The 27,919-nt window shown below is 44.3% G+C and overlaps 2 protein-coding genes across 2 annotated transcripts; both read left to right on the plus strand.

Moving 5' to 3' along the window:
• On the plus strand, positions 1-17,734 carry LOC117901660. Its single transcript, XM_034812499.1, has 2 exons — positions 1-334; positions 17,067-17,734. The coding sequence occupies exon 2, from the start codon at positions 17,314-17,316 to the stop codon at positions 17,710-17,712; it is 399 nt and encodes a 132-aa protein (XP_034668390.1). The 5' UTR covers positions 1-334; positions 17,067-17,313; the 3' UTR covers positions 17,713-17,734.
• On the plus strand, positions 17,713-25,129 carry LOC117901403 (the record flags this gene model as incomplete). Its single annotated transcript, XM_034812137.1, has 10 exons — positions 17,713-18,493; positions 18,560-18,777; positions 18,902-19,043; positions 20,320-20,493; positions 20,565-20,866; positions 20,938-21,099; positions 21,154-21,315; positions 21,378-21,549; positions 22,148-22,874; positions 23,580-25,129. Coding segments are annotated over 10 exons (3,291 nt in total), but the record flags the coding sequence as incomplete, so codon positions are not given.
• Between the last annotated feature and the right edge of the window lie 2,790 nt (positions 25,130-27,919).

Genomic DNA, 27,919 nt, shown 5'->3' on the forward strand with positions numbered 1-27,919 from the left:
CGTGTAAGTCTCCTCCGTTTCTCCTCCGGAACACACCAGCGTCGGCGGCTCGGCGTCATTCGGTTCGTTCGTTTCGGTGGCTCCGTCAATTTCCGTGTGGCACTCAGTCTTTTGTGTATTTTTGGGACAATTTCGGCCGACAATTGTCCATCAATCCAGCCCCCAAAAGAAGCGCAAAATAAATAAAGAAACAAATTCACAAAGAAAACTCGCGTCTCGTAGCAAAATATAAATATAAATATAAATTCCTTGTGCTCCAAGCAACGACTGACGGCGGCGGCGGCATTTTCCTCCCAGTATGATGATGTTATTTCTGTGCATTCGGCGATTTTAGGTTGGTTTTCTTGTGTGTGTGTGTGTTTTGCTGGACCGCTTGGGTTTTGCCAATTTTCCTATTTTGAATATTAAAAGCCAAGTGTGCCGGGCCGACATCCAGCGATGACGCTGACAGTTTTTGTGTGCCCCCCGTGGACGCTCAGGTTTTCCAACTGTCGCTGGCGCTGGCACTGGCACTGGCACTGGTACTCCTCCTTCGATTAAGACCAGTCTGCGTTGCCCGTTGCCTGGTTACGTTTACAACTCAGCCATGGGCCATGGACCAGGGGACAGGGACTACGGACTGGTGCCATGCATTATACATAAGCTCTAGTGAGAGGTCTGGGGAAAGATTTGATGGAGAAACACAGAGAGTGGAGAGAGAGAGGGAGAGAGTGCGAGAGCGAGAGAGTCGACAAAGTGCTAGAGCTGAAGTAGCTTCATCTGCAGCTTCAACTGCTGGCTCTGGGGTCCCCCAACTAGATTAAGTGTGAGCCCGGTGGCAGTGGCTTTTATTTTTGGAACTCTTTATTATTAGCCACAACTCTGGCCACTCACCGCTGTAGCTGTTGACGCTGCCACTGCACCACTTGAACCCGTCCTGCAATATTAATGACCATTTTCCCTGACAAATATTGAAGCGAATTGTCGAACGGCGAACCTGCCAAAGGTAATTGTAATTGTAACTGGAACCTGCGGTCGGTTCGTTACGGGGTATCTCACCTCTCTGCGGTTTTCGGGGGGGGATAGGCTTTATCTATCGATTGGTCATGCGAAACTGTTACAGAAACTGAAAACTGCCATAACGTATCGCTGAACCAAACTAATGAATCGTTTTCGCAATTTGACACTTGACATCTGTTTCTGTTTCTGTTTATTCTGTGCATTCGTATCTGTATCTGTGGCGTGTTTGATGTTCATTTGGCAAATTTATACACAAAACTATGAGAGCTGGCATATTGGGTTTATTTAAACGTTCAATTCCCTGTGCTGATGCTTCAATTTATGTTAATTTTAAAGGTTTAGCATATTTTACTGATCCTACCTTCAATTTGCACAATTTTAGCTGTCGCTTGTTATGGTATGTTGCTCCTTAAATCTTTCAAAAATATATTTACATTTTTCCAGCTATGCTCCTTAAATTTATACAAATTTTTGGACTACATTCTTCACTCAATTTATACACATTTTTGTAGCTGCTGAAGTTGTGTATTTTCCATTCATTTACCGAAAAAAGTAACTAGAACAAAGCGTATTATGTTTCCTTTTCAAATGTTGCCTGCAGCATAATTATCTTTCGAAAATAATCAAATTTATGGTTAGCGCATAATTTGGTTTATTTATTAACCAAATGCAGACACTTTTTGATGGAGTATTTCAACTTGAAATAATACAAATTATATAAATAATTATATTATGATGCCTGTAAATGATTTTACTGCATAAAAGTGACACAAATTTCCATGTTCTGTGGCTTTGGATTTACTCTAATTTATAATACCGAAAGATAGTTAAATTGCGCCAGTCGTAAAGACTTTGAATTAATGGTGTTTCGTAGGGGTTTTCGCTATGATGCTGTGATATTAAGTTTCAACCATAAATTCACCTTAACACGGGGGGGACACACATTTTGAAAGTGCAACAGTTTTATGTGTAGTGCTGTTTAATCTTTAGTTTCCCCATAAATTTGTATAAACATTCAAGGATCAGAAGCATTTGCTTTATCTGCGAGTGGCCATTATGTGGACTCGCAGTGGAGTGGAGCAAAAACCACTTTTGGGAAAAGAATAGTTTGTGGAGAGCGTCCAAAGCTGACCTTTCCTATGGAGTTGTATGTGAGTTTTGTTACCCAAAAAGTTGCCTTAGTTTTTCGGAATTTGTATGCCATTTGCGAGGCTTTGTGTATTGGATTTTCAGATGCTCTTATGTAAAATTGAAGCTCTTTTTCTTCTGCCTACCGCCTCGAATATTTCTGCTAGGCGGACAGCTGTAAAATTGTAATATTGTTTGGCGCCGTTGATTTATTTCCACCCTTCAGCTTCAGTATGAAGTTGTGGAAGCGTCGAGCGTTTTGTAAATTGCGCCAAAAGTTGTTTCTGACACATGGATAATTGAATTTTCTTTAAGGGAAAATCACTCTCACGTTAAAGCTCTCCAAGAATATGCATTTTCATATATGGAAACTGAATAATTTGGCTGTATTTTCATGTCGGACAAGTGTGTTGTGAGCTAAAGAGATCCTCAGATATGAAAATTTAATTAACAACCGAGTTGCTCTTAGTTTTGTGGCTGACTAGCCCACAATTCTAGTATAACTAACCAAAATGGAGTCTGCTCCCCGCATAAATGTTGAGCAAACTCTGTCTGTGCCGCAGCAATGCCAACAGCAAAGCCACTAAAATCCGTCGGAGCATCTCAACTCTCCCGTGGCACGAATCCGTAGCATACTTTCAGGCGAGCACACAGCGGGACACAACTGGACGAAAATCATGAGAAAAATGTTGCAAAACCAACAGGAAAATGTTTCAGTATCGAGGAGAAAAACAGTGGCAAAACCAGGAGACAAACAAACCCACGGAACTGCGTTGAATGAGACTGAAAAATCCAGGTATCTGCAGATTCGAGGCGAGGCCATCGTTTAGCACAATTCGTTGGTTAATTTTTTATGCGATTACCCCGCTGCCAGCTGGTGGATTGTAATTGCATTTTAATATTGATGATATATTGATGGCATGGCTCTGCGACCAGGCCAATGAGCAGGGAAGAGCGATCTGCCAATTGTGTGTCTGTCTCCTTACTTCATTTATGAAATTTACATTTATTTCATTTAGTGACAGCCCAACACCTCGCACGCAGTCGCTTTTGATTAAGGTTAATGCGTTTATGGTATACGGTAGCGGGGAGGATGAAGGGAGCCATAGAAATGGAGAGAAATACTACAAAAAATATAGAGAATGTAGTCGTATGTGGAGAGCAAAGTTTAGTGATACAAAATAGTTTTTTAATTTAATTCTTTGCTCTGAAACCTAAGCAGAAATATTTGTCACACATTTCTCAGACAAAAATCTTCGCTTAGGTTCGAAATCCTCTTACCAATCCTATGGGCTACCTCTTAGTCCTTAGCTCTACTTTGAATGTACAATACATTCCCACTTGTTTGTGCTGTGGTGCGTTTGGGTCACGCCTGGGTCAAGGGTCAGGCGCTAAAGCTGATTGTGTATTGGTCGGGGCGGGTGAGGGTGCGGTGCCTTCATTTGCATAGTTTGATTTCGCGTTTGTTAGCCCCCCCCTTGCCATTGTTGACACTCTGTCGTCAGCTGTGGCAACAACAGCGGCACGAAACAACGGAAGGTGAGCAGCGGCAGCGGCAACAGAAGCAACATCAGCAACGTATTTGTCAAAAATCAATTGTACGGTTAAGTGCCAGGACACTTTACACGAAATTTTCCACTCTCCTGGGCCACGCACTCACGCTGACACAGTGCTCCTGTGGCATGCCCCTGGTGCTACTCCAGGTTCGATTCTGCCCCTCTCCTGTAGCCAGAGTTTCTGCCCTTCTTCTGCGCTCTTTGGGACTTCCATTTACAATATTAAATTTGTGCTGAAGTTGTGTCGACTCCCACCCACATACAAATGCATTATTTTCGCTTTTCCCCACACACACAACACACACACACACACACACAACGAGAACGACGACGACTCCTGCTACAAACAATGGATTCCATCACGAAAATTCGTATATGTCAATCGAAAGTATTTCATTTCATTTCGTTTTCGTTTGTTTGGGTTTACTGGAAAACCTTTTTGGCATTTGGGTTTTTCGGTTTTTGTTTACAATTGGCTTAACTTGGATTTGTCTATGGATTGCGTACGATTCCCAATGAAATGGATATTTCAGCTGGCAATTATTTATTGATTAGTCAGACATTAAGATCTATCTTTCAAAATGGAGGGCACACGAAGAGCATATCATGGTCCAGGTTGTGACCCAAGGGAGAGAGTGCGGGGCAAACATTGATTTAGTCCCTCAAAGTTGTCAAAGTTGCTGCTGCCTGACCTTTCGACAATGTCTTCCAATTTGCGGCAATTTGCTGGCAGCTTTGCCCTGGCGCAAAAAGTTTCGCCGTGCAAAGTCTAATTAGATGAGACATCAGTATAAAGTGTGGATAATTTGCATATTTTCACGAACAATTCACGAGACATTGAATAAGACTTTCATCCCATTTGGGAGGACTTTGCGCGACTTTCAGATTGTTCAACTTGCCGCTGCTGTTCGGAGATATGTTAATGAAGTTAAGCGAAGGACTTTGCTTCGTTGTATTGGATTGTGCTCGTAATGCTGTGGAGGGTTTCTTTTTGTTGTTGAAAGGAAGATCGACTGGAAGATAAGTCTGTTTATTCCGTTAACTTATTGGCACATTAAGGAGCAGAAATCGACACCTTTTGTCTGCATCCCGAGACGAGTTTGGCCATTAAATATTTATGGAATTAATATGTTCATTGTTTGCAATTGAAGCCTGCACTTTGCCTAATTAAAATTACTCATAATTAATGCTCAAATCGCAGCTTTAGCATTTAATCCTTACATTTGCAAGGCATCCTGCTTAAAGTCAAAAGGAATCCCCGCTGCCCCGCTCTTTAAACCCAATTAGTTTGAATAATTTGCTGTAGCTTGTATCATTTATAACCCGAAAACTTCTTAATCAAGCCGCACAAACCGCACACACAAGGGTTTTGCTGGCATCCCCACAGACCCTTTGCCTAATTGTCCTTTGGTGCGTTTTCTCAATGGGTTTCTCCATTCCGCTTTTGGCTTTAATCCCAGCAAACTTTGACAGTGCCAGAGCTCTGCCTGTGGCCATGGCCAGTGGCTGCTGGCCGGACTGCATCTTATCTTAAGCACATCCCAAAACGCATTGACAGCCACTTGATGCTGCAGGGGATGAGGAAAGCGTTTTATTTTTAGTTTTTAGTTTCTAGTTTTTCCTTTCATGTACAGCTCTCTTGGCAGGGGACGTAACTTGCAAATCCTTTATGATTTAGTAGCGTGTCCGTTGTGTGACTTCTAGCCCATAGCCGATGCCTCCTCTGGCCTGTGCCTGTCCCTTGGCTGTCACATAAACCGATTAAACTGTGAGCAGCTTATGCATTTTGTATCTGTCAGCTATCTCGTATCTGGCAAATGTGCAGCCATAAGCAAGGAGGCCTGCAGCAGCAGCAGCAGCAGCAGCAGCAGCAGGAGGCAGCCACGCTGCCACATCGATCAACATAACTGCAAATTCTGCTCCCCATCCATTTGCTTTGGTGACGCAAATTTCTCGTTAAACTTTGATTTAATCAAGTGCATTCGTTGACTGTTTTTGTAATTATCATTGCCTCGATGGCTTCTCCTGCTGCTTCTTATGGTTTTTTCTTTGGGCTCTTATTTTTCCCTCTTCCGCCTCGAAGCACGGCAAAATAAACATGCAAAACTTTTCCCTGATTTGTTTATTATTCCTCATTGCTCTTTGAGGCCTGCTACTCGGCAAGCAGCTCCAGAAACTCCTCCAACTCCTGATTATACATCCCTTCTGCTGCTGCTGCTGCTGCTGCTCCTGTTGTAGAGGTTTTTCTTTTAGTTGTTGAAGGAATTGCACACAATGTTAAAGCAGAATAATAAAATAATGGACGCATTATACATTTATGATAAAGCTGCAATAAAGAGAGAGAGGGAGAGGGAGAGTCACAGAGAGAACAAAAGCTGAGCGGAAGTGCATGGCAGGGAGGAGACATTTTAATGGAAATCATAGAAATTAGAAAAGTTGCAGCTTAAACTACTGGAGTGCTGGAGAGCTGTTGGAAAACTATTGGATAACTGTCCAGTGCTGGACAAACCTTCAAAGTTTTGCCCGAACTGTCCGTCTGTCTGCCTGTCATGTCCCATTATCAATATATCAAGAAAATAATACATGAAAAAATACTTAAGTAGCCCAAAAACTTTTATGATTCTGCAATACAAAGAGACAACAGGCAGCTGGTCTTTATTAGATGTGAAATGTTGGTCAATCTTTAGGAAATCGAAGAGATTTTCAGCCACTGCGCTCCTTTAAAGAGCAGAAAACGTTCTACAACTTATCAAAAGCTTCAACGGAATAAACGCCACTTGGCCAGAGTGGATTGTCGCTGACAGGAACTGCATCCATAGTTTATATATTTATTGAACCAGCAAAGGTGTTCGCTTACAAGAGCTCAACAAGCTTAAGTTCCTCTTCTTTGCAGTTTCTTTCCTTTCAATTTGTATCTCTGCTTACCACTTACAAATCCACCTCTTGGTGGGTGTTCGCTTACAACATCTTAAATTGGTACACGAAAAATGTCTTGTTTAAGGACCCGCTGCCGTGTGCCGATAAAATCCTAGGGTATGACCAACTTTTGGTGTTCCATTTTTTGTACTCGCAGTTGTGTGATTATTTTCGCATGGGCTTGGGTGCCATTCGCCTAATTTATTATTCAATTAAAGCAGCAAAAAATAAACTTTAATCGCAGCGCAGTCATCAGCAAAAGGCCCCAAAAGACAAACACAGACACACACAGAGAGGCACTCAGGCACGACCACACATACACTAGCTCTCTCTCTCCCACTCTTGGTCTTTTTATCGCTATGCTCCTTACAAGTGTGCCAAAAAAAAACAACAAAGAGAGAAGAAAATGAAACCATGAAAGGAATGTTTTAAGTTTAGAGAAAATAGCGACTAGGAGTTACCCCGCGGTAGTTATGAGACATTTAAGGATTTCTAATTTGGCATGAATACAAATAAAAGGAAATTGCCAATTGCGATCCCCACACAAAACAAAAACGAGCCAGCGCGAATTCGCTGCAACGGGAATTCCAATCATGACAGCAGAACACAAAGCAAGAACGACCGAGAGCGAATTTAGAAGAGAGCGAATTTAGAAGTGGGCGAATTTAGAATAGAGCGAAAAGCAGATCGCCTAGAGAGATTTTTAACCGTAAAGGCTTGTGTGGGCGACGCGTCGCTCAAATTCAATTTCTCTTACCACTTAATTTATATTTCATCACTTGAAAAACTTTACTTCTATGACTGCAGGGTATCTTCATAATAAATATGGAAAATCGTGTGCCAAGAAAATTGCAGCAACAATTTTGCTTTTGGGTTGCTTTTTGTTCTCCCCGTTTTTGCCTGCACTTTCTGATTTTCGTTGTTCGTGACGAAGTTTTTTGTCGTTACTTTTTCGAGTGTTGGTGTTAGTGTGTTTATACACGTATGCATAATGTGAGTGTGTGCTTTGCAGTCTCCCGTAATCGATTAAAAGTGCATGTCAAACTGTGCGTGCGCTCGCATTTTTTTAATGGGCTGCTAAAAACCAACAAAAAAGCAACACGGGGAGGAGGAAATCATAAAAAATACACACAACAACGACAAAAATAAGCTCAGGCGCATTAACAAGAAAATGTGCGATGAAACAACAAAATGAAAAGCGTAAAAAAAAAACTTTAAGTGCAAAAAACAAACGACAAAAATTGAGCCAAGAAAGTAAAAGGATTGTGCAGGCCGATGGGTTTGGTACACTTACGGGGAGAGCTAGGGCGCAAGATACTAACGCAGATAGTTAGGGTAGATAATGGTTATAGATTTCATCGATCAGAAAACATGGGAGAACAATTTTTGAGCAGTTTCCCTTCGCTTCATCGTTGCCTGTGGAAGCTCAAACCTCTAAAAGTTTTACTAAGTAATAAACATTTGAGTTCTAATGAATTCTCCTACTTTTTGACTAATTCTTTTTACAACTAATCAAATCCAAACTTCTTTATGGACTCTACTTGCGATCTTGAGCTGTAAACACTCTCAGCAGCGACAGAAAGTGTATCGACTATTGATTGCCTTCACCCAAAATCATATTACCCCCAGCGTTAGGGTATTGGCAAAAAAAATAAACTTAAAAATATGACAAAATTTACGAGCAGCATCGCTCGCTTCTCATATTTGTTCATGCCAGCGGAGGACTCCCCACTTCTCTCCCAGCCCACTGCTGGTGGAACATCCTCATCTCTGCTGCTCCTCTTCTTGCATCTGCTGCTGTGGTGACGCTTCCTCGTGTGGCTTGTTTTTAGTGCTTTGGCACGTAATGGGGTCGTTCCACAATCCCAGCCGGCCATGCCTCCACCCCCGCACCCACTCCTCACATGCAACAACCTCCTTTTTTGCCCACATTTTCCTTTTGTGTGGCGCCTGTTGTTGTTTGCATGCCGCCTGCCTGGGCGGGGGGTACGGACACGGGCACGGGCGCTTGCTCCTCCAAAAACTCATCGCTTGCCACTTGTGTGCCATATGATGATGATGAGATGAGCGTCACGTTGAGTCGAGTCGAGACGAGACGAGTTTTGGCTTAGTGGAGGATCCGAATAGAAGGCCCAAACTAACAGCCAAGTGAGTCTGTGATGAAATATGGCATACCCCCGCCTCCGCCTCCTCCAGCTGCCTGCTGCCTGGTCGCACTTATCACTTGATGATGAGGCTGACGATGATGCCAACTTAGGTCTCTGGGTCTCGGTCTGTGTCTGTGTCTGCCGCTGCCTAGGACTTCCTTCTGTTTGATGTGATATGAAGAACCGATTAACCGACATTCAAGTGGCTCAGAATGAGGTTTGGTTCCCTCTTTATTTCCAGTCGCCCCACTAAGAAGCTGTCTCTGTGTTTCTATCGCTCCTTGCGGGGTCGTCTGCACTTCTCACATTAAAAGCCATCGCTCCATTAGAAGTTATCTCTATTTTGGTACTAGCAACCATCTTTCTTTCCCTCTCTTTCGCTCCCTGGGAACCCCTCTCTCTCTCTCTCTCTCTCTTTCGCTCAATTAGGAGCCGCCTCTCGCTGTCTCTTTGCTGGCTGGCTGGCTGGCTGGCAGATTTGTGGAAACCACGAAAGCAAATTACGTTGACGACGAGCATCATTTTCCACTTTATTGAATTACCCCCAAAAACGGCACACAGAGAGGGAAGGGCAGGAAGTGGAGAACCTGGCCACAATATGTGCAGGATTTTTGGGGCTCTGTCCGCAGCTCGACGACGATTCCCTGCGCCAGATAAACAGAAATTTCAATTTAAAATAATTTTATATATTTTCTTTGGGTAATTTTCTTCGTTTTCTTTTTTTTTTTTTTTTTTTTTTGTGCTGTCTTGGCATAATTTTAGGGCAGGGCTGTGGGGCCCAGCTACTTCCGGCAGCCACGGCAGCAATGTCTTTACTTAGCCTCAGACATAAAGAAGTTATCAGCATGGCGTTTATGGTTCTGCTTCAAGGGGTGCAGCAACCACCAGCCCAAAATGGTTATGGCTGCCCAACCACCCACAGTGCTTAAATAGGGGGTGGGCTGGGGCCTAAAACCTGCTGTCTGTCTGTCTGTCTGTCTGTCAGTCAGTCAGTTCCTCTCCCATGATGTGATGCCTTTCATTAGCCGCGTAAAACTCGAGGACTGCCTGCCTGCCAGTCGCTTTGTTTAACTTTTGTTTGGCTGTTTGTTTGTTTGTCGGTTTTCTCTTTTTTTGTCACAATTTTGATGAGGCCCAGCACCTACACAGCAGCAGCAGCAACTGGGAGGCGGTAGTCTCCTCTCTATAGATATATATAATATACAATTCCGCGCTCTAAATATACATATACATAATCATCATTGTTATGCGCCGTTTGAGGCACTTTCGCTAGACACCCAGCTAGGAATTATCTGGGGGGAAGGCACAGTGGCACCAGTTAGGAAATTGATTCTTGTTTTAATATTTGCAAATGAGTAAAAGCATAAATTGATAACCGTAAACAATTCCAGTTTCATCTGCATGCATTCCCGTTCCATGTTCCACGTACCACTGTGCCTTGTCAGCCGCATTCCATTCCATTCCATTCCCCCAGTGGGCGCCATTCAAGCTGCGTGCTTAAAAGAGCATTGCCCGACGGCATTATGTTTTGTGTCAGCACTAAAAGATATAGGTGGCGGGAGACTACAGGGAGAGCGGGCAGAGAGAGAGAGAGAGAGAGTGGGGAGAGCGGGCAGCCACCAGAAAGGGAGGGGATGCGAGAGTAGGACACACTGTTGACGGCATTGCACGTACTTTTGTGGGTTAGCAGGCCTTTCATCCTGGTTCTGTTCTCCGCTCTGTTCTCTGTGCTCTGCTTTTGGCTCTCTATGTTGGCCATGTTGACTATGTCATTTGCTAATTTAGCACAAACGTTTTGAGTCTACTTGGCCCAGCCACACACAACACCACACCATACCACACACTGGGCTCAACTTGCATTTGCCAAAAGGTCAACAGAGAGTGATAGAGACTGAGAGTGAAGGGGGAACACATCCAAAGCAAACGAACATTAATTAAGCAGGCCAGGCCAGGGCAGGCCAGCCAGCTCCTCCAACGATGGATGACAAATATGCCACAAGACGGGAGATGGACACAAAAACTCGGACACTAAAAGGATGTCGGCGACATGGACTAAAATAATAGTGGACCAACGCCAGTGCTCAAGTGAATAATAACGCCATAAAAGAGTGTACAAGGGTATATTTTATGCGTGGAAAATGTATGTTCAGGGTGGAGAAAATATATACCAATAAATGGAGTAAAGTCTGTGGCATTTGCTGGTTTATTTGATAAATAAATAACTCTTAAATCAAGTTCTGTTGTTCTAGAAAAAAACCCTAATAACTTTTCCTGAAACATATTTTTAGGGTATCTTTCAGTCGTTTTCCCCACTCTATTTGTTCTCATTTATTATTCATCTGAAAGCGTCATTCATAATTCTCCGAGCACTGAACTTTTGTGCCACATTTTAATGTACTTTTTTTTGCCACCTACTTTTACTTTTTTTGGGAACACATTTCCAAAAGTAAAATCAATTTGTAAAATATTTTGTTGCTCGACATTTTTCACGACAAGATTGATGAGGCTTGGGAGGGGTGTGTGCGTGTGTGCTGTGTTGTGAGTGCGTGTGTGGTGTTGCCATTCATGTGGCCTGCACTGTGGCAAAACGACACTTTTTGGTGTCTGGGGATTGTCGCAGCGGATCTATCAGGGGATGCCTTAATGGCGATGTCGACTCCGACTCTGACTTCGACTCTGACTGCGGCATCGATGGGAGTCCGTGCCTGACAAAGACTAACGCTCTCTCGTCACACACTTTGACACATTGTTAGTCAAACAAAAGATTTTGCATGCTAATTCGATTCTCCGGTCGACATGCGAGTGTGTGGTGTGGAGTGGAGTGGAATGTGCAAGCCCCAAATCTGGGCTAAGACCCATTTCTTTCTTGTGTTTTATTTCGGTCGGAAGCTGAGAAGCCAATAATAAAATTGTTTATGTGGGTTACTCCTCCGTTACTCCTCCGCCTGTCCCGCGGTCTGCTGTCTGTCGTTGATGTTGATAAAGCAAAACCCACAGCCACAGGCACAGGGCACACGAGACAGGAAATTTGTTGGGAAAACTCTCTAACTCTCTCTCTCTCTCCTGCCCGGACGTCTTGTAATTTTCATTGTTTTTAGGCCGTGCCAAGACGAGACGAGCCGAGACGATGCTTGACTTCCGTCCTGCCGCTCCGTTCAGTCCCTTTTTGCCATACACAACTTTATACACGGAAGTGTCATTTTTCAGCTAAGAAGGGCTTAACTTTTTCCTTTATGCCGAGGCCTCACGCCTCACAGACAGACAGGAAGCGCCCTGGCCCCAAGTGCTTTTCGGGGGGGAGAGGGGTTTTTCCGTGGCGGTGGCTAATTTTTGAGGTCTTCGCAAGGTTAGCATTAAAAATGTATATCGAAAATAATATGCGAGTTTTACTCGCAAAAACCTAATTATGCTTGTGATAGGATTTTTGAGCTGGGTTTCATGGCTCGTTGGCCTTTCGATAAGGCTGAACACTTTCGGTGGGGCTTTTGGGTTTTGGCTTTGGCTTTATTTATGGAGCATTGACCCTTTCAAATTGGCTTGGATGGCCCTGGTCTGGCCTGGCTTGCTGGCCGGGCTTATTGGGGACACGTTTTAATTCCGTGTATTTGCCTAAAAACATAAATCCATTAGCCAGCACTTTCGGCTCATGAAAGGGGACTGCTCTGGCTCTCTGCATAAAATATTCAAGCACAAAGTTCCAGACACCAGCTCCAAAAAGTGGGCAAGAAATGGTCAAGTTGAAAAGTTTTTATTTTTTATATTTTTTTGTTGAAAGTCTGGCCAAAGTCTAAATGAAAAAAGTATTAATATATATCCTTTTGCCGGGGGCTGCATTGAAAATGATTTCACCCTGGGGACACACTGCCAACAAAAATTGTACACATACTCGCACCCCGCTCCAGCAACAAAAACACATCAAAATTCGTATCCTTTTTGGCTGTAAAAGTTTTACATACACAACGGGACAGAAAATAAGAAAACGTAAAGCCATCTCCTCAGTCGATTCGTTGGCTGTGTTCTGACAAACAATTTCGTTGGTGTTCGGATAGTTTTTCGCTGGAAGTTGTCGAGAAACTTCAATGGAACATGTCTGTAAGTGCTCTTAGGGGACTTGTTGATAACTCAAATGGGAATACTAGTATGTAGTGTAAGTTGTGTGTAATCCTAGCTTGGAAACTATATTTGCAAGATTTGTTTTCTGTCAGTTCATAGCTGTTCCATTTATCTGACAGCTCCTATAATTCCTCCACAATCCTCTCTTAAATTGCCTTTAATTCGTGAAGTTGATAAGCCGTGGCTCCGACACCATTAAAGCTGCAGCTCCCATGGGGGAATACCATTTCTGAAACCGCCTTCCCCCACACTGCGACAAAGTTCTTGTCGTTTTATGATCTCTTTCGCTTCGCGCATTTTATTTAAGGGTGTTGATTCTGCCCCTCCTGCGACTCCTGCTGCTGTTGCTGCTCCTCTTGCTGTCTCCTGTGGATGCTGTTGCTGCTGCTCCTGCTGCTGCTGCTGTTATTCTGGGGTGTTGTCGCATATTGTCGTGTGTTTATTACAATGCAAAGTGCAAAAAACTAAAATGTAGAGCCCCGAGGTAATATGATACCCATTATCTGCCACTGGGAGGGGTAGACAAACCGCCCGGCAAAGGGGTTGCCGTTGCAAAAACGTCAGCGAGAAAAGTTTAAATAAATTTTATGTGGCTGAACCGCATTTGCTTCTGGTTTTTTATGCACTTTTTTTCGAGTCCTGGCTGTTGTTGCATATGTTTAATCAGCAGAGTAAGCCCCGAGAGTGACCCAGGATCCAGTTAAATCTCACCTTCTACGTTGTCCATGTCCACGCCCGCGTTCTCCTTCTCCACTCCGCCACTGCCCTTTGTAAATAAAAGTTGGCCTTTTTTTGACATAACCGCACACACACACAGACAGGCACACCCAGTCAGCTGAGCTTTGTGTGGGTGTGTACAGTGCGTTTCAGCACAGCTGCGTTCGCTCAAAATTAATTATAAAGTGAGGGAATTTGTAATGCTTTTTGTAATAAATTCTACAATTTCAAAGCGAACGTTTCAAATCGGATAAATGATTTGTGTTGAGCTAGCGTGATTTTTCACCAGCTTTTGGCATTACTACGGGCAAGCGGAACGAATTACTCGTGCCCAAATGCAAGCGAGAGAGCGCGTAAGAAGCGATAGAAGGAGAGCGTAAGAACAGTTCAAGCTGCTGCTGCGAGACGCTGCTGCGAGGTAAAGAGAAAGAGCGCGGGAGAAGTGCATGTACGAAGAAGGCGGGATAGATAGACGAAAGAACGACCGCTGCCGTGCGTAAGCTTATGCAGGTAGCAATGCGTATGTACAGTGGGCAGTGGGCACAATAAATGTGACTTAACTAGGATTGAGCTTACTTATTGATTTTGATTAAGTACATGACAATGTACCTAGGCCCAAGCCAGCCCAAAATACGAGCATATCCAGCTCTCAATTAACCCATCAGCAGCTGAGCTGTCACCACTTAAGCCTGAATTGCCCATTTCCATGGCTGTCCAATCAAATGCGACAAAATAAGCGTTTCCATTTAAGTATTCATTCGCTGAACAAGTGCATTGTTGACCTGAATCCTCCACAGTATGACAGTTCAGCGTCCCATAACTATTTATAGCTGGTCTCAATCTGTTCAATTTCTGTGACACTCGAGCCATAGCCGAATGTCTTACAACAACGAAACGCAGTGTGGCATTTCGACTGCAGCACAAAGTTGCAGTTTGCTGAAGTCAATGACCAGTTAAGTCAACACTCCGCCGACTGTCAGGAGAAGCAGCAGCAGGCCAGGGGCAGGCTGGGGGTGTGGTCATGAGTTCGGGATTTGGGACAAGAACTCGGGCGGACGCCCATATTGAAATCGTCCTCGTCATCGCGGACGACAGCCGGCAGCGGGCAGCCTATGGCATTTACATTTTAATATTGCATTTTAAAGAACACAAAACTGCTGACTGTGTGCATGTGGCACCAAAGGATATTATTGCTATGTGGGAGGGTCCAGTGGGTTCACGTGCCGCCACAACAAAAGGGAAGCGCCACAAAATGCTGGGGAAAAAGCGTCCCCAGGAATGGGGGAGAAAAAAAAGAAGAAAGGAGAAATAAATATTTTTTTGCAATATTTTCGTTTGGGTTTTTCCCACAGAAGGAGAGCGGGCGGCAAAAGGATAGACGAGGATATCGTTATGGATTGCTTGTTTGCTCCTTGTTGTTGTTAAATTTTATGTTTCCACAGGTAATACTCGTAGTAGTCATGGCATCGCCTGAACTTGCACCTTACACTCCACATCCTGCTACATCCGGCTGGAGCTCCATTGCAGCAAGGTTTTTTTGATTGATGTTCCATCCTTTTGGTGGTCCTTCCTGGCTGCTTCCTGGCAGCCTTTCTTCCTTTCTTCTGGCTGGTGCTGCTGCTGCTGCTCCTGCCTTCCGCTTTCACTTCCCCCCTGGCCACTCCCTCTGCTTCCCACTTGCTTACAATCAATTTAAATGCGCCTCTGTGCATTGTAAAATTCTCTTTGGCTAAATCGTTATGTGCACAGCCATAAAACGGGGGATAACTGGGCCAACGTCGGTTCATACCGGCATACTGCCACTTGCCACATGCTGCAAGCTGCCTGACTGCCTGCCTTCTGCCTGCCTGCTGCCTGCCACACGGTTACACAAGTTACAAGCAAAAGTTGCTCCTTCTGCAATTCTGATGCAAGTTTTCCTGTGACTGTGGCTTTCGCTTTTCGTTGGCATTTCGTTGGCATTTTCCCTTGGCTTTTCTTCTGCCGAGCAGATCATTTATCATTTTTATAGCTCCTCGATGGGACATTGGACTAATCTAAATGATAGCATCGCAGCCTCCTCCTCCTCCGCCGCCATCGCTCTTTCCCAAATGGAGAAATAGTCAAAAGATAAACACATAAATCAATCAAGTAACGGTAAACTCCGACAGAATCACAAACAGAGGGACAGACAGTCCGACACTTGATGTTTCATTGCAACTTCTTGAAATTGTCGACGCTCTCAGCAATTTAATGATACCGAAAGAAAGCTTCGAAATGCTGTGAAAGAAGTGCCAATGATTTGTGAAGCTTACAGAGAGAGGAGAGAGCAGAGAGAAACTAGAAGATAACTAACGCAATTTTCTGTTCCAGCTTTGCTCTTTTTATGGCAGAAAGGAAGAAGCTCTTAAGGAACGAAATCTCTCCCAGCAGCCCCACAAAATCTTGTGTTGCCCTCATGTGTCCGGCACTAAAGGCATTTTCTGCATCCGTAGGAATGTAGCTACATATTTTCCTTAATAGATTTTGCAGAGAGAGAGAGAGTTTTCCTGGGTACCAAGACTGCATTCTGGGAAATGCTTTGAACTTTATATATTAAACTTGTCACATTAAATTTGATTTTGGTTCTTGGTAAAAAAAAGGTAATTTGGAGTGCTCTGAATTTAAGTTTTAATGCCGCTTAAATGGGGCAAATTATGCTCAGATTTTTGACGTATTTATTCTCCACATTTAATGTTAACATTTATTCTCTCTTACAGCTTAAAATCGTTAAAATGGCAATAATACCCAAAAAAGAGTTTTATTGAAATAATAATAATAATTATTGAGATTGATGTATGGTAAAATATTTTATGCGTAAATGATTGGCCACATTTATATGGCCAAGAACCCATAATAACCATACCAAATTTTGGACATTCATTTTGCATATTGGTTGACTTTGATAAGGGTCCTTCGAAACTTCAAAAAGGGAGAGGGGCTTAAAAGCAAACTGAAATTACAGTTGGACTTTTGCTATGCCCTAACTATGCACATTCCATTTATGAATAATTGAAGCAATAAATTCCAGAAAAATAAACACGCAAGTTAGATATTTTTTATGCACATTGCCATCATGGAATTTGGTTTAAATATTTATCAAATTGAACTAAAAATTGCATTGACAACGACCCTTGGGGTGGGCGCTGTGCTCTAATTCTTATGCCAGAGTGACCGCAGAATTGCACTCGTCTAATCCGTTTTTCACACTCGACACGCCTCTCCACTCCACTCCGCTCCGCACTCCCCGCTTGTGTGCGGGCTGCGGCAAGGTTCTTGCCTCGTGTTGTGGCAGGGCATGGAATACAGGCAATTGAACAGCAAATTGAATTATGCATTGCATATGCTTCTTGTTTTGTGTGCTCCCGGCTGGTAGGGTAAACAAATTGATTTTGATTTGATTTATTTACGGAACCAAAGCCCAAACTCTAAGCCCCCCCGCTCTAACCTCTATTTCGCTTTTCAATTTCAGTTTTTGGCTGCACAAATGTTTGAGATGGCCCGAAATGGTTGCACTCGTCGGCTGCTGGCTGTTGCCTAGAAATACGACAACCAGAAAAACCCAAAAACATTGCCAGAAAAACAAACCAGAAACCGAGACCTCAGCCTCGAAAATAATGTCCCGCTGCATGCATTGAAGTTGACATCCCACACAGATACACACACAGACAGACAGCCAGTAAAAGCTTTTCGAGTGGAGCGGCGGTGGAAGGAGTACAATGGTCATCCAGTGTACATGTGATTGCAACTGCAGTGATAGTAGAGATAACCGGAGCCTCATCTCGTCCTGCCTTCCAGCAGCCACAGTGCCAGCGGCACGCCAGCAGCAGCGGGCAGGCGGACATCATCCCTACGGGTCTTTAGCAGCAGCAACAGCAGCAGCAGCCTCTGGTGGCGATGATATGGAGCATAGGATACCATACTATCGCCGCTTATCGAATACCTCATCAGCCCTATACGGCAGCTGTCCCCAATTGCTGCCCACAGCAACAGCAACAGCAACAGCCACCCAGCCCTGTCCCCACCATCTGGAAGGACACGCGGAGGATAGACAGTACTCGAGTCTGGTGAGGCCCAAGCACAGGAGTCCCGTGCTGTGCAACAAATGTGCGCTGTGACGAAGATACAATCTGAGCTGTGAGCATCCGCAACCGAAACAGGGCCACAAGTCCGCAACGAACACAACGAAGAAGCTGGCGGAGCAAAGCGAGCGAGAGCAGAAACCGAAACTGCAGCCACAGGATACCAAGGAGGCGACACAGGGACAGGCACAGGCACAGGGACAGGCACTCCACCACCACACACCCGCGCGTTATTTGTGCACCGAGTGTCGTTTCAATAATCAGCCATTGGCCTGGTGGGTTTCATGTCCCCGTCTCTCGAATCTGTCCACTGAACAGCTCCAGGAGCTCCACGAACAGCAAGCAAAAATGCAGTCACACTGCCAGGCTGGAGGCACAGCCACTGGAGCTGGAGCTGGTGCTGGTGCCGCCGCCGCCGCCCTGCCGCGCTTCCCTCTGCAAACGGCCAAGCGGCATTGTGACAATTTTGGCAGCTATGCCACATTGCCCACGATTGACCAGCATCAGCAGGGACAGGCACAGGGACAGGCACAGCATCCTGTCGCCTGCAGTCGACATGGCGGCGCTGGCATATTGCCCGCCCCACCGCCACCTAGATGGTATGGGGGTGGTCCCGGGTCTGGTGCGAGTGCCAATTTGAATGGCTGCTGTTATATGTACAATCCCAGCACGGGCACTCCACATCACCAGCATCATCAGTATGCCCCACAATATTGCCTCTGCGATAATTGGTATCAACAGCAGCAGCAGCAGCAGCAGCAGGTGCACCATCAGCAGATGCAACAAAGAAACAAGCCGAATGGCGGCTGCTACTTTGGTGAGTAATGAGGCCAGCCCGGTGGCCATTTTGTCCGTCATTTAATCAGTGGTTCGATTGTTTTAGGCTATGAGGGCCACTCCCACCCAACCATGGGCATGCCCATGACCATGCCCCTGTCCATGCCCATTCATGCACCGACCACGACCCATTTGCCGGTGCCACACATTGCCGACGAGGAGGATTCGGCTTTTCCGGCACTCGCCGATCGGGAATTTCATATGCTGCATCGGAATATACCGGCATTGCGGCGCACGGGTGTGGACACCACACGCATCCGACAGGTGAGCACCGCCCACCGGCACTCCTCTTTCACCACTGCTTGTCAAACTGTAATTGCCGGCATTTGTCTCTCTCTCTTTTTCTTTTTTTGGTATTTTCTGTTGTGGTTTTCTCTCCTGCTTGCAGTATTTCTATCCCGACGGTGGCTGGGGCTGGATCATCTGCGGCGTGTCCTTTCTCGTTCACATTCTAACCACCGGACTGCAGCTGAGCTACGGCCTGCTGTTGTTCTACGCCGTACAGTATTTGCATAATACCAGTGGCATAGGTAAGTCCCAGCACACAGGTCAGAGTTTCTGTCGTTCCCCTTAAGAACTGTGACATGGCCATGGCCTAATCGGGAGTGTGTAATCAGTGGCCATGGCAGTCTGTTGTTGATTGTCATGTTTTGCTGGTCATTTTCTAGTTTTGCTCAGCATTTTCCTGGTTTTTCTGGTTATTTTCTTTGTTTCTTCAGAGTTGGAGTTGAGCCTGTCGACTCCCCTGACTAGCAATCAAAATGTTTGTGTGCCTGCCTCTACGCTGCATATTGAAAATGCAAATATTTTGTGTAATATTCGATGTGGTGCAGTGTGTGTGCTGTGTGCTCTATGAATATTTGTTTGAATTTCGCTTACATCCGGTCTTAAAGCCGAGTGTTGAGTGTCGAACAAGGTGTAAGAACACTGTCGGCACTCGGTGTTAACTGACTCCGACGGCAAGAATATTACAAGTACTCTGAAGGATGTGTAAGTTCATCCTTTAACATACATTTTCATGTCCATCGGCATGTCTTCGTGTCTTTATTGCTTGTATTTCCTTTTGTATTCTGCCCTTTGAGATGGCCATGTGGATACATACGAGTTTAATCACTTTAAAAATGCTGTGAAAGCAAAACAAGTTCTTTATTGAATACATTTTTGCTGAAAAATTAGACAGACAAAGATAACCTTTTGTGAAATTCAAGCTAATTCAATTTTAACGTTTAGCATTGGTCCGTTTTTCGGTTGCAACTAGTTGAACATTTTTACCCACTAAAAAGTTTGTAACTTGTTGGAAATTTTACCATGGTGGCACACGTTTGGCACACCAAAATGTGACATTAAAAAATCAGTTAAATTTACAGCATACGAGTGCCGCTCTCCAGCTTTTCAACTTCATTTGTATTCCCATGGCGCATACATTTTCCTGCAATTAAATCCAGACACTCACACGCAGATCTCTCACATTCTGTGTGACAACACAATCCTTTTCATTTGCGCTCTAATTACATTAAACACATCCCCACAACCCCGAAGCAGTAATTAAAAGCTTAGAATCAATTTCAAAGAGCTGTGACCACAGTTTTCACACTCTTAAATTGTTTTCTTTTTATTTTAATGTTTCCCCTGGTGAGATATTACGACTCAAAAGATTACTTTTCACTGCCACCTGAAAATGTGTTAATTCTCGTTGGTTTGCCTGCTGCTGCGGGAGAATGACCTTCGTCAAAGTTGACTTTTCTGCTTTAAAATATTATCACTCAAAAGCTTAATTTTCCACCGCTTGTGTCTGCCCCTCCACAGAACTCCTGGGCGCCCTGAGCTGGTCAATTTCCATGCTGGCCACACCGTTTGTGGTGTCCCTGTGCCGAAAGCGTTCCATTCGTTTGCTGTCCATTGTGGGTGGACTGGTGATGCCTTTGGGCATACTGTTCACCTCATTTGCCACGGAATTTGGACAGGTTGTTTTCAGTTATGGTGCGTATAAATAAATAACTTTGCCCGGACAGTGCCCATGCTGAAACTCGCACCCCACTAAATCCTCGCAGGCATCGTCTTTGGCATTGGTGTCGCCATGGTGCGTGAGGCATCCACCGTGATGCTCGGCAATTACTTTAAGCGTCGCCGTCAATTCGTCGAAATGGTGGCCATGTCCGGTGAGGGTGTGGGCATCGCATTGTTCTCCGTCATCCTCAAGGAGGGCGTGGGCAAGGCCGGCTGGCGCCTCGGCCTGCAGATTGTGGCCGCCCTAACGGCACTCAGCTTCTTCATGGGCCTCATGTATCGACCCGCCTCCCTGTACCACCCGCAGCGACGGGCCATCCAGCATCTGAAGAATCAGCGCAAAAAGGTAAATTAAAACTCACGAATTCCATGGATACAATAAAGTTTTCGCTTTAAATCAATTTTCCATCCACTTAGATGAGGGAAAAGAAACCGATTTTGAGCCAGGAAGTCGGAGGGGAGTCGCCCACGAGATATCTTTTTTTGGACATATCATCACTGAAATCGGTGACAGTTAAGATTTTATTAATGACCTCCAGTGTGGCCTCCTTTGGCATTTATACACCCATGTTCCTAATGGTAAGTAATCCATAATTTCTATTGTGTTCCTTGTTTAAATCTTCCTTTTTGCAGGCTCTCAATGCCGCCAAGGAGGGCTCTGATGTCCAGGAATTGGTTCTACTGCAAACATTTCTGGGCATTTCCATGGCCCTGGGTGTGGTTATAGCTGGTGCTCTGCTGCGTCGCGTTTTTGTGATCCGCCACTTTGTAATTAACACAAAAATTGTCACACAGGTGGGTGTTTAAAGAGAAAACATTTCCATTGAAAATCTTAATTCTTATTGGCTTTTTCCTAGCTCTTCATATCAATTGTGGCGCTGGCCATACTCTTTCTATCCTTTGTCATGGGCTACAAGGGCCTGTGCATACTCAGCTGGCTATATGGCATAGGCCTGGGCGGCTTTCAGTACTCGCTGAAGATTTTGGCACTGGAACGCATCAAACTTAAACACTTCTCCAAGGCTTGGGGTGGGTAGAAAGAAGCAAAGAATATACAGTACAAAGATTTTGCATGAGTATCAAATGCATTTTAAGTTTGCGTGTGACGCTTCAGGTACCTGCGCGCGTTGCTAGTACTTTCAATTCTCTTTTATGCTGACCTTCGCCTCTGAAATGCTACTCAGCTTCCTCAATGCATTGACCAGCGCTGAAGTTTTTGGCGCGGCACAGTGGTGACCAAACCGAAAATAAGTGTCAATTGTATCAGTGCCCTGTACATTAATTATGAATATGCGCTTCTAACAGAGAGTGTAATTTTTGCTTAGTAGATATGAGCACTCAAAGTTGACATGGCCCACTGTGGGACGGGGCTGAAGCTCGAAAGTCGAGATTTCTACCTGCGTTCGTCGTTGGTGCATGCATTGACGTGCAGGTCTCGGTCAGTGACGAAGCATAGGCGAAAAGAGAATTGAGACCCCGCGCGCTCCATCTGTCCGGACACAAAACGCCCCCGTTATTGCACAGCTTTTTGGTCGCTCATGACACATCTTTGTATTGCTTTGTCTTTGGCAGAAGTTTATACCTCAACAATTTGCATTGCTTATACTCTGATTGTATTCTCTTTCAGGTTTCATTCGCGGTGTGGAATCGGTGCCTGTGCTGATCAGTGTGCCATTGACTTCCTTTCTCAACGACTACTCCCTGAAGTATGGTCGTGCGGGTTACTACATTTGCTCCGCAGCTGCTGCCATCTCTGGCATCATAATCTTCTTTATCAGTGAACCGCAGCACCAGCAGCAGCATCACCAAAACCACCAGCAACACCAGCAGCACCATCACCAGCATCAGCATCGAGGTGGACAGGCACATTTGAATGGACACCTGCCCACTCCCATGCTAATGCGGCACTCCTCGGCGCGACAGCATCGGCCCACCCCGCACATGCACATGGACTATGGCTATGGGGAGTATCCAGCACCAGATCTCCTCAGTCGCAGCTGCATTAGTCTCAATCAAATGGATCCGTATCTGCAGACCAGCACCAACTATTGCCAACGCCACATGCAGCAGCAACAGCAACAACAGCAGCAGCATCATCATTCCCATTCCCATTTACATGGCACTGGTCCACCTCAGCAGCAGCAGCATCCACAGCAACTTGGCTGCCACAATCTGGACATGCAGCAGGTGCGCGGTGCTGGCGGCGCCTACGAGGTGGGGCAGGGCAGCATTGGGGCACGTATGGGCAAGCGTCTGCAGCGCAGTCTGTCCTTCATACAGCAGCACAACTGCTGCGATGGACTCTACTGCAGCTTCCACAGCACCTACGAGCTGGGCTGCCACAAGAGCAACAAGTAAGTACACACACAGACACTGACATTAGAGCCACTGGCCTGGCCACTACTCACTAGTAGCTGTGGTAGTAGTCTGACGAATGGGCTGCCTAATCGGTCCCGGTCACTGGAGAGCAATGAGCAACCCCAACCCGAACCCTCTCCATTGACTGGCTGTCTGGCCACAGTCGCCGGTGTGCAGTGAACCTTTGCCAAGGGTCTTAGCTGTGTTTAGCTGCTGGCAATGTATTGGAGTATTGGTAGCCAGTCGATTGCTAAATCAAAGTGCACATTAAGCGGGTGGGGCAACGCTTTAACTAAATGATTACCACTCAACCAGAGCTGGGCATAGAAAACGGAATTAAATTCTTCCAGAGGGAGCATAGAGTGCCGATTAATTATCGATAAATGCCACTCCCAAAAGTCTAACAATTCTACCAGGCAGAAACTCTAGATAAAATCAATACTTCATGGGTGGAAGTACCCAAATTCAGGCATCCAAAACCGAAACGAAACGAAACAATCAAAAACCAATTAAAAGATTTCCCGTTGAGCAAGACAATCGAGAGCAATCAGGCGAGAGCGAAGCCGTAGAAGAACACACAATCAATTTAGCAACGGGCTTCGCATGGTGGCCTTGTGAGGCTCCCCCTTGATAGCCTGCTGTTTCGATGTGTTGACACTTTTGCCTAAAACCTTCAAATTGTTACACTTTGCCTCTTGCAGATCCCAGGATGGCAGGCAGGCATTGATATGCACCTGCAGTCCCAGCACCACCACCACCACAGCCACCAACTACGGAGGAGGACACATGGCTGGAGCACACTTGGCAGGCGGCGGTGGAGGTGGAGGAGCGAACTCTACTCGCAGCCGCAGCGTTCCAGAGGGTTTATCCACCATGTCGCAGCAGTGTAACTGCCGGCACGGTTCAGGTCTAGGTCCAGGTGCAGGTCCCACTCGTGAGTTCATCTACGTGCCGCATGCCTATGCCTCGCTGCAGAGAACGCCACATCGTCATAGCCAAGGAGCAGGAACGGCAGCAGGAGGAGCAGGAGGAGCAGTAGGAGGTGCCTGCCAGACAATGCGAAACAATCCACAATGCCGTCTGAAGCGTTCTCAGTCCCTTTGTCGACCCGGCGCCGTGCAGTTTGTGGAGCAAATCACCACCTCGGTGTAGGATGTAGCCTGTAGCATCTATGTAGAATGTAGCCCCAATTGGGTCCTATAAAACTTATATTTTGGTACTATAGTAGTCCAACCCACACACACACAAACACACTTACATGTTACGTGAATCGAATTCAGAATTTTTGTCAGATCTCTTCTAGTCTTTTGTCGTAGCTCTATTAGAAATGTAAACTTACACGCCCAGCTCCCAGCTCCAGGGAGCACTAACGGAATGTGGAAAATGCTGAAAAACCCACTGCCAATCGCCACACCTTAAATTTTCCACACACTCACAGCACATTCATTAAGCTAGGATGAAAATTTGTACTCATTAGCATATGAATATATTATAGAGATTACAGACAGACGCAAAAGCTTTATCGGGTGTCTCAAGCTGAAAATAATAATAAATGGAAAGAACAGAAAACAAAAAGAAGAACAAAAGTATTGAAATGATGGCAAAAGGAACATAAATATTTATGAGGCACTTCAAAATGGGTAAAATCGAATCCAATCGAAACGAAAAACGAACGCTAAAAAACAAAAGAAACTTCTTAAATGGTCCATTTTATAAACGTGCATACAATTTAACCACCGAATACCGATTACCAATCTATATACACTGCATACATGAATACATGTATGAATATGTAAGGTCGACACACATTACAGATGTCTGCCCTGAGGCGGGACCCAGAGAGATCCAGAGACACCAGCGATCCAGTGCCAAGTGCCGCGTGCTGATTGTCGTGACAGCAAAAGTACTTTATTTTTCAATAATATATACATGAACATAATTAACACAAAGACACAAAGAGGCAGAGACACAGAGAGACACAGAGAGACCGTAACTCAATGAAAATGAAAATTACTTTTGCCACGCTGATTGAGCGAGTGAGTGAGTGAAATGAGCCTTATTTTCCGAACTTAAGCGAAGCGAAACTGTTGCGAAACCGATACCCAAACGAGGCATATAAAATAATAATGATTACCATTATGATAAACATAATTAATTGATGCTGCAAATTATCACAGGAACCGAGCGTTAATCCACCATAAATTGCGAACAACAATGGCAGCCAATATTGGCAAACAAATTGTAGCAAAAAAACAAAGAGAACAAAAAACAAACACAAGTGAAATTAGTATAAGAGAAAGCCATTTGGTAAACAATTAGAAATTCATTGAACAAAAACGGGCAGCTAAATTAAAACTAAAACTAGAAATGTATGCGCTGAGGTGTACATATAATTAGTTGAACAACAAACTAAAAAAAAGCAATGGAAAGGTTTCGTGCAACAGTTGAACGATGGCATGAAAACATTGAAACGAAAAGACCAAAGGGGAAATGGCAAACGGCAAAGAGCTGCTGTTTCACGATGCGCTTTGCACCGACAGAAAGTCGCTGCCTTCAATTTATTCAATCGAAATCTCCCATCGTATAAATAAAGCCATTCTCGTGACTCTTTTGTTGTTATTCAGCGAATTTTTGTGCACTTTGTCATGCTGGGCGACAGGATTTTCCATAGATGCTTGTTAACCCGCTGCGAATAGTGTGACAAACGCATCGTTTTACAGCAGCTCCAGCTGCAGCAGCTTGAATAAACATAAACAGAATATTTTATAAAATATTTGACAAAAGCCTAATGAAACGGCAAACAAACAACAAAAATATCAAAAAGGAAAACAACATAAAAGTGTCAGCGGTAGATTGTTGCATATTGTTTTGGGAAACAATAAAAGCAAGATAAATGATGAAGAATGAAAGCTGTTAAAAGCAAATAAAAGATACAAATCTAATGCAAAAAAGGCAAGTGAAAATGTTTGCATAAAAACAATGTTAAATGAATGAATAATAATACAAAAAGTCATGGAAAAACTAAACGAAATCGAGGCGAAAAGTGCATAAAAATGTTAGCTGAAAGGAAGCAAAATATTTGGCCATAAAATTGGAAAAGCCCAAGGAAAATGTACGCCTCAAACACTGCCATGTTTTCCATATAAATTTCTCACACAAAAATCGGTGAAACGAAGCAAAATAAACTGCCAGGAAATGCAATAAAAGAAAAGCAAACATTAGCATATATTATGATATGGAAGCCAAACTAAACTCCTACGAACAAACTTTTCCACTCTTTCAAAATAAATTAGATATAAATTTTCCACTAAGAAAGAACCCTAAATACTCCCACATAAATGTTCGCCATTTGTGTTCGATGCGAAAAAAAAGTAGGAAAAACCAATGAAAATTTGCATCAAATAAACATACATTAAAAACGCGTAAAAACTTCTCAACAAAAAAACGGAAACTGATAACTGAAAAACTAACCAATTTTAAGGTACAACTTGTAGCTAAAACAATTTTTAACTGTGCCAAGATTTAGATATGGGAATTTTTCTGGAGCAAAACCTAAGCAAGAAACTCAAGACAACTTTGTAACTCTTTATCATTAGTAGTTTAGTGTGATAAATGTTAATAAAGGACAGCAACTAAATGGAAACCTTAGCTCAAGCTTTCGGAACTATATTCAATTCCATTCAATTAGGGTCGTGACATTAAATGACAGCCCCAGGATGAACAGTTTTAACCCCAAACGACGTGGACAAAGGACAATGGATGCTTGCCATTGGCCACAGTAAAGTTTTCATTTATTACGTGCTAAAATTTAATAAACAAGTTCAACAGCACTGCCAATGTCATATTTCACTTATTAATTAATAGCATTAACATGAAGCGTCAATTTGTGTGTGTGTTGCCACAACATGCCCCAAAAAGAGAGCGACCCCCCACCCTGTGTGGCACTGTAAAGCCGGCGCCGATTAAAAAGTTTACCCTAGCCGTTCGCCAAAGTCAAGACCTCCTCTTAATGTTGCATATATTGTATGTACACACAGCCCCAAGCTACCCATTATGGTACGTGCCTAGACTGTAAACAACCGACGAGAGGCCGCACAATCGACGCAGAGCACAATTCCACACAACGTCAATGACATGCTCAATTTTTCATGCATTATGCCACAGACACAGCCACAGCGCACAGCGCACAGTGCGTATGCTTGATATTGACTTGGGCGGCCGCCATAGCAGAGCACATTTAAGCCTCGGAATATTTGCGTAGTAAGCGGCTCGACGGGCGAGAAGTTTCACAGAGGCAGCCTGGCCGAAAAGCCATAAGACAATTTGCTGCACACACACACAGGCCTCATAGATATACTCATACATATGCATGGCACACAGAGCGCAGCTCAAACATAGATATGGTTTATTTTACCCAGAAGCACAGGCACACCCACACACACACACCCTGCGTGGGTTTATCCTAGGCTGGGGGTTGATTTTGGCTAAGCAAACACACACGCTGCGGCGCCCGAAACGGAAACGGAAACTATTGTCATCTGCTCGTAGATGGTTTTCCGTATATGCGGAAATGTTTAGGGCACCGTTCGGGGCATTTTGGCTATATAACTGATTAAAGATTGTCATGGCTCAAGGGCTCATGATCCCTGCCTCAACTTGTTGACTCAGCCACAAGCAAAAGGTTTGGAAATTATGATTTACTCTGCGCTTACATGGCGGCTAGCCATTGTCTTGGGCTGGGCCATCATTCATAAGTATATAATCTTATTGACATACTTATGTACCAATCGTTTTAGCTGCAAAAAAGAGAGAGCGTCAAGCAACTCTTTGTTGAGTAACCTGAGGTCCTCCCCTTTGACATTGATCCTTTGTGAGGAATGGCTCGAAATGGTCCCGAATGTTTACCTTCTTTACAGCCACAAAAGTCTTGGAAATAATGCAAATTTATAGGCTTTTTATGGGTTCCTTCTTTCGACTGTGCGTTGATTAAAATACATTTGGTTTTCGAATGAATCTTTTATGGATGAAATTCAGATCAAAA

This window comes from Drosophila subobscura, chromosome U, assembly GCF_008121235.1.
Source record: "Drosophila subobscura isolate 14011-0131.10 chromosome U, UCBerk_Dsub_1.0, whole genome shotgun sequence".
Classification (NCBI taxonomy): domain Eukaryota; kingdom Metazoa; phylum Arthropoda; class Insecta; order Diptera; family Drosophilidae; genus Drosophila; species Drosophila subobscura.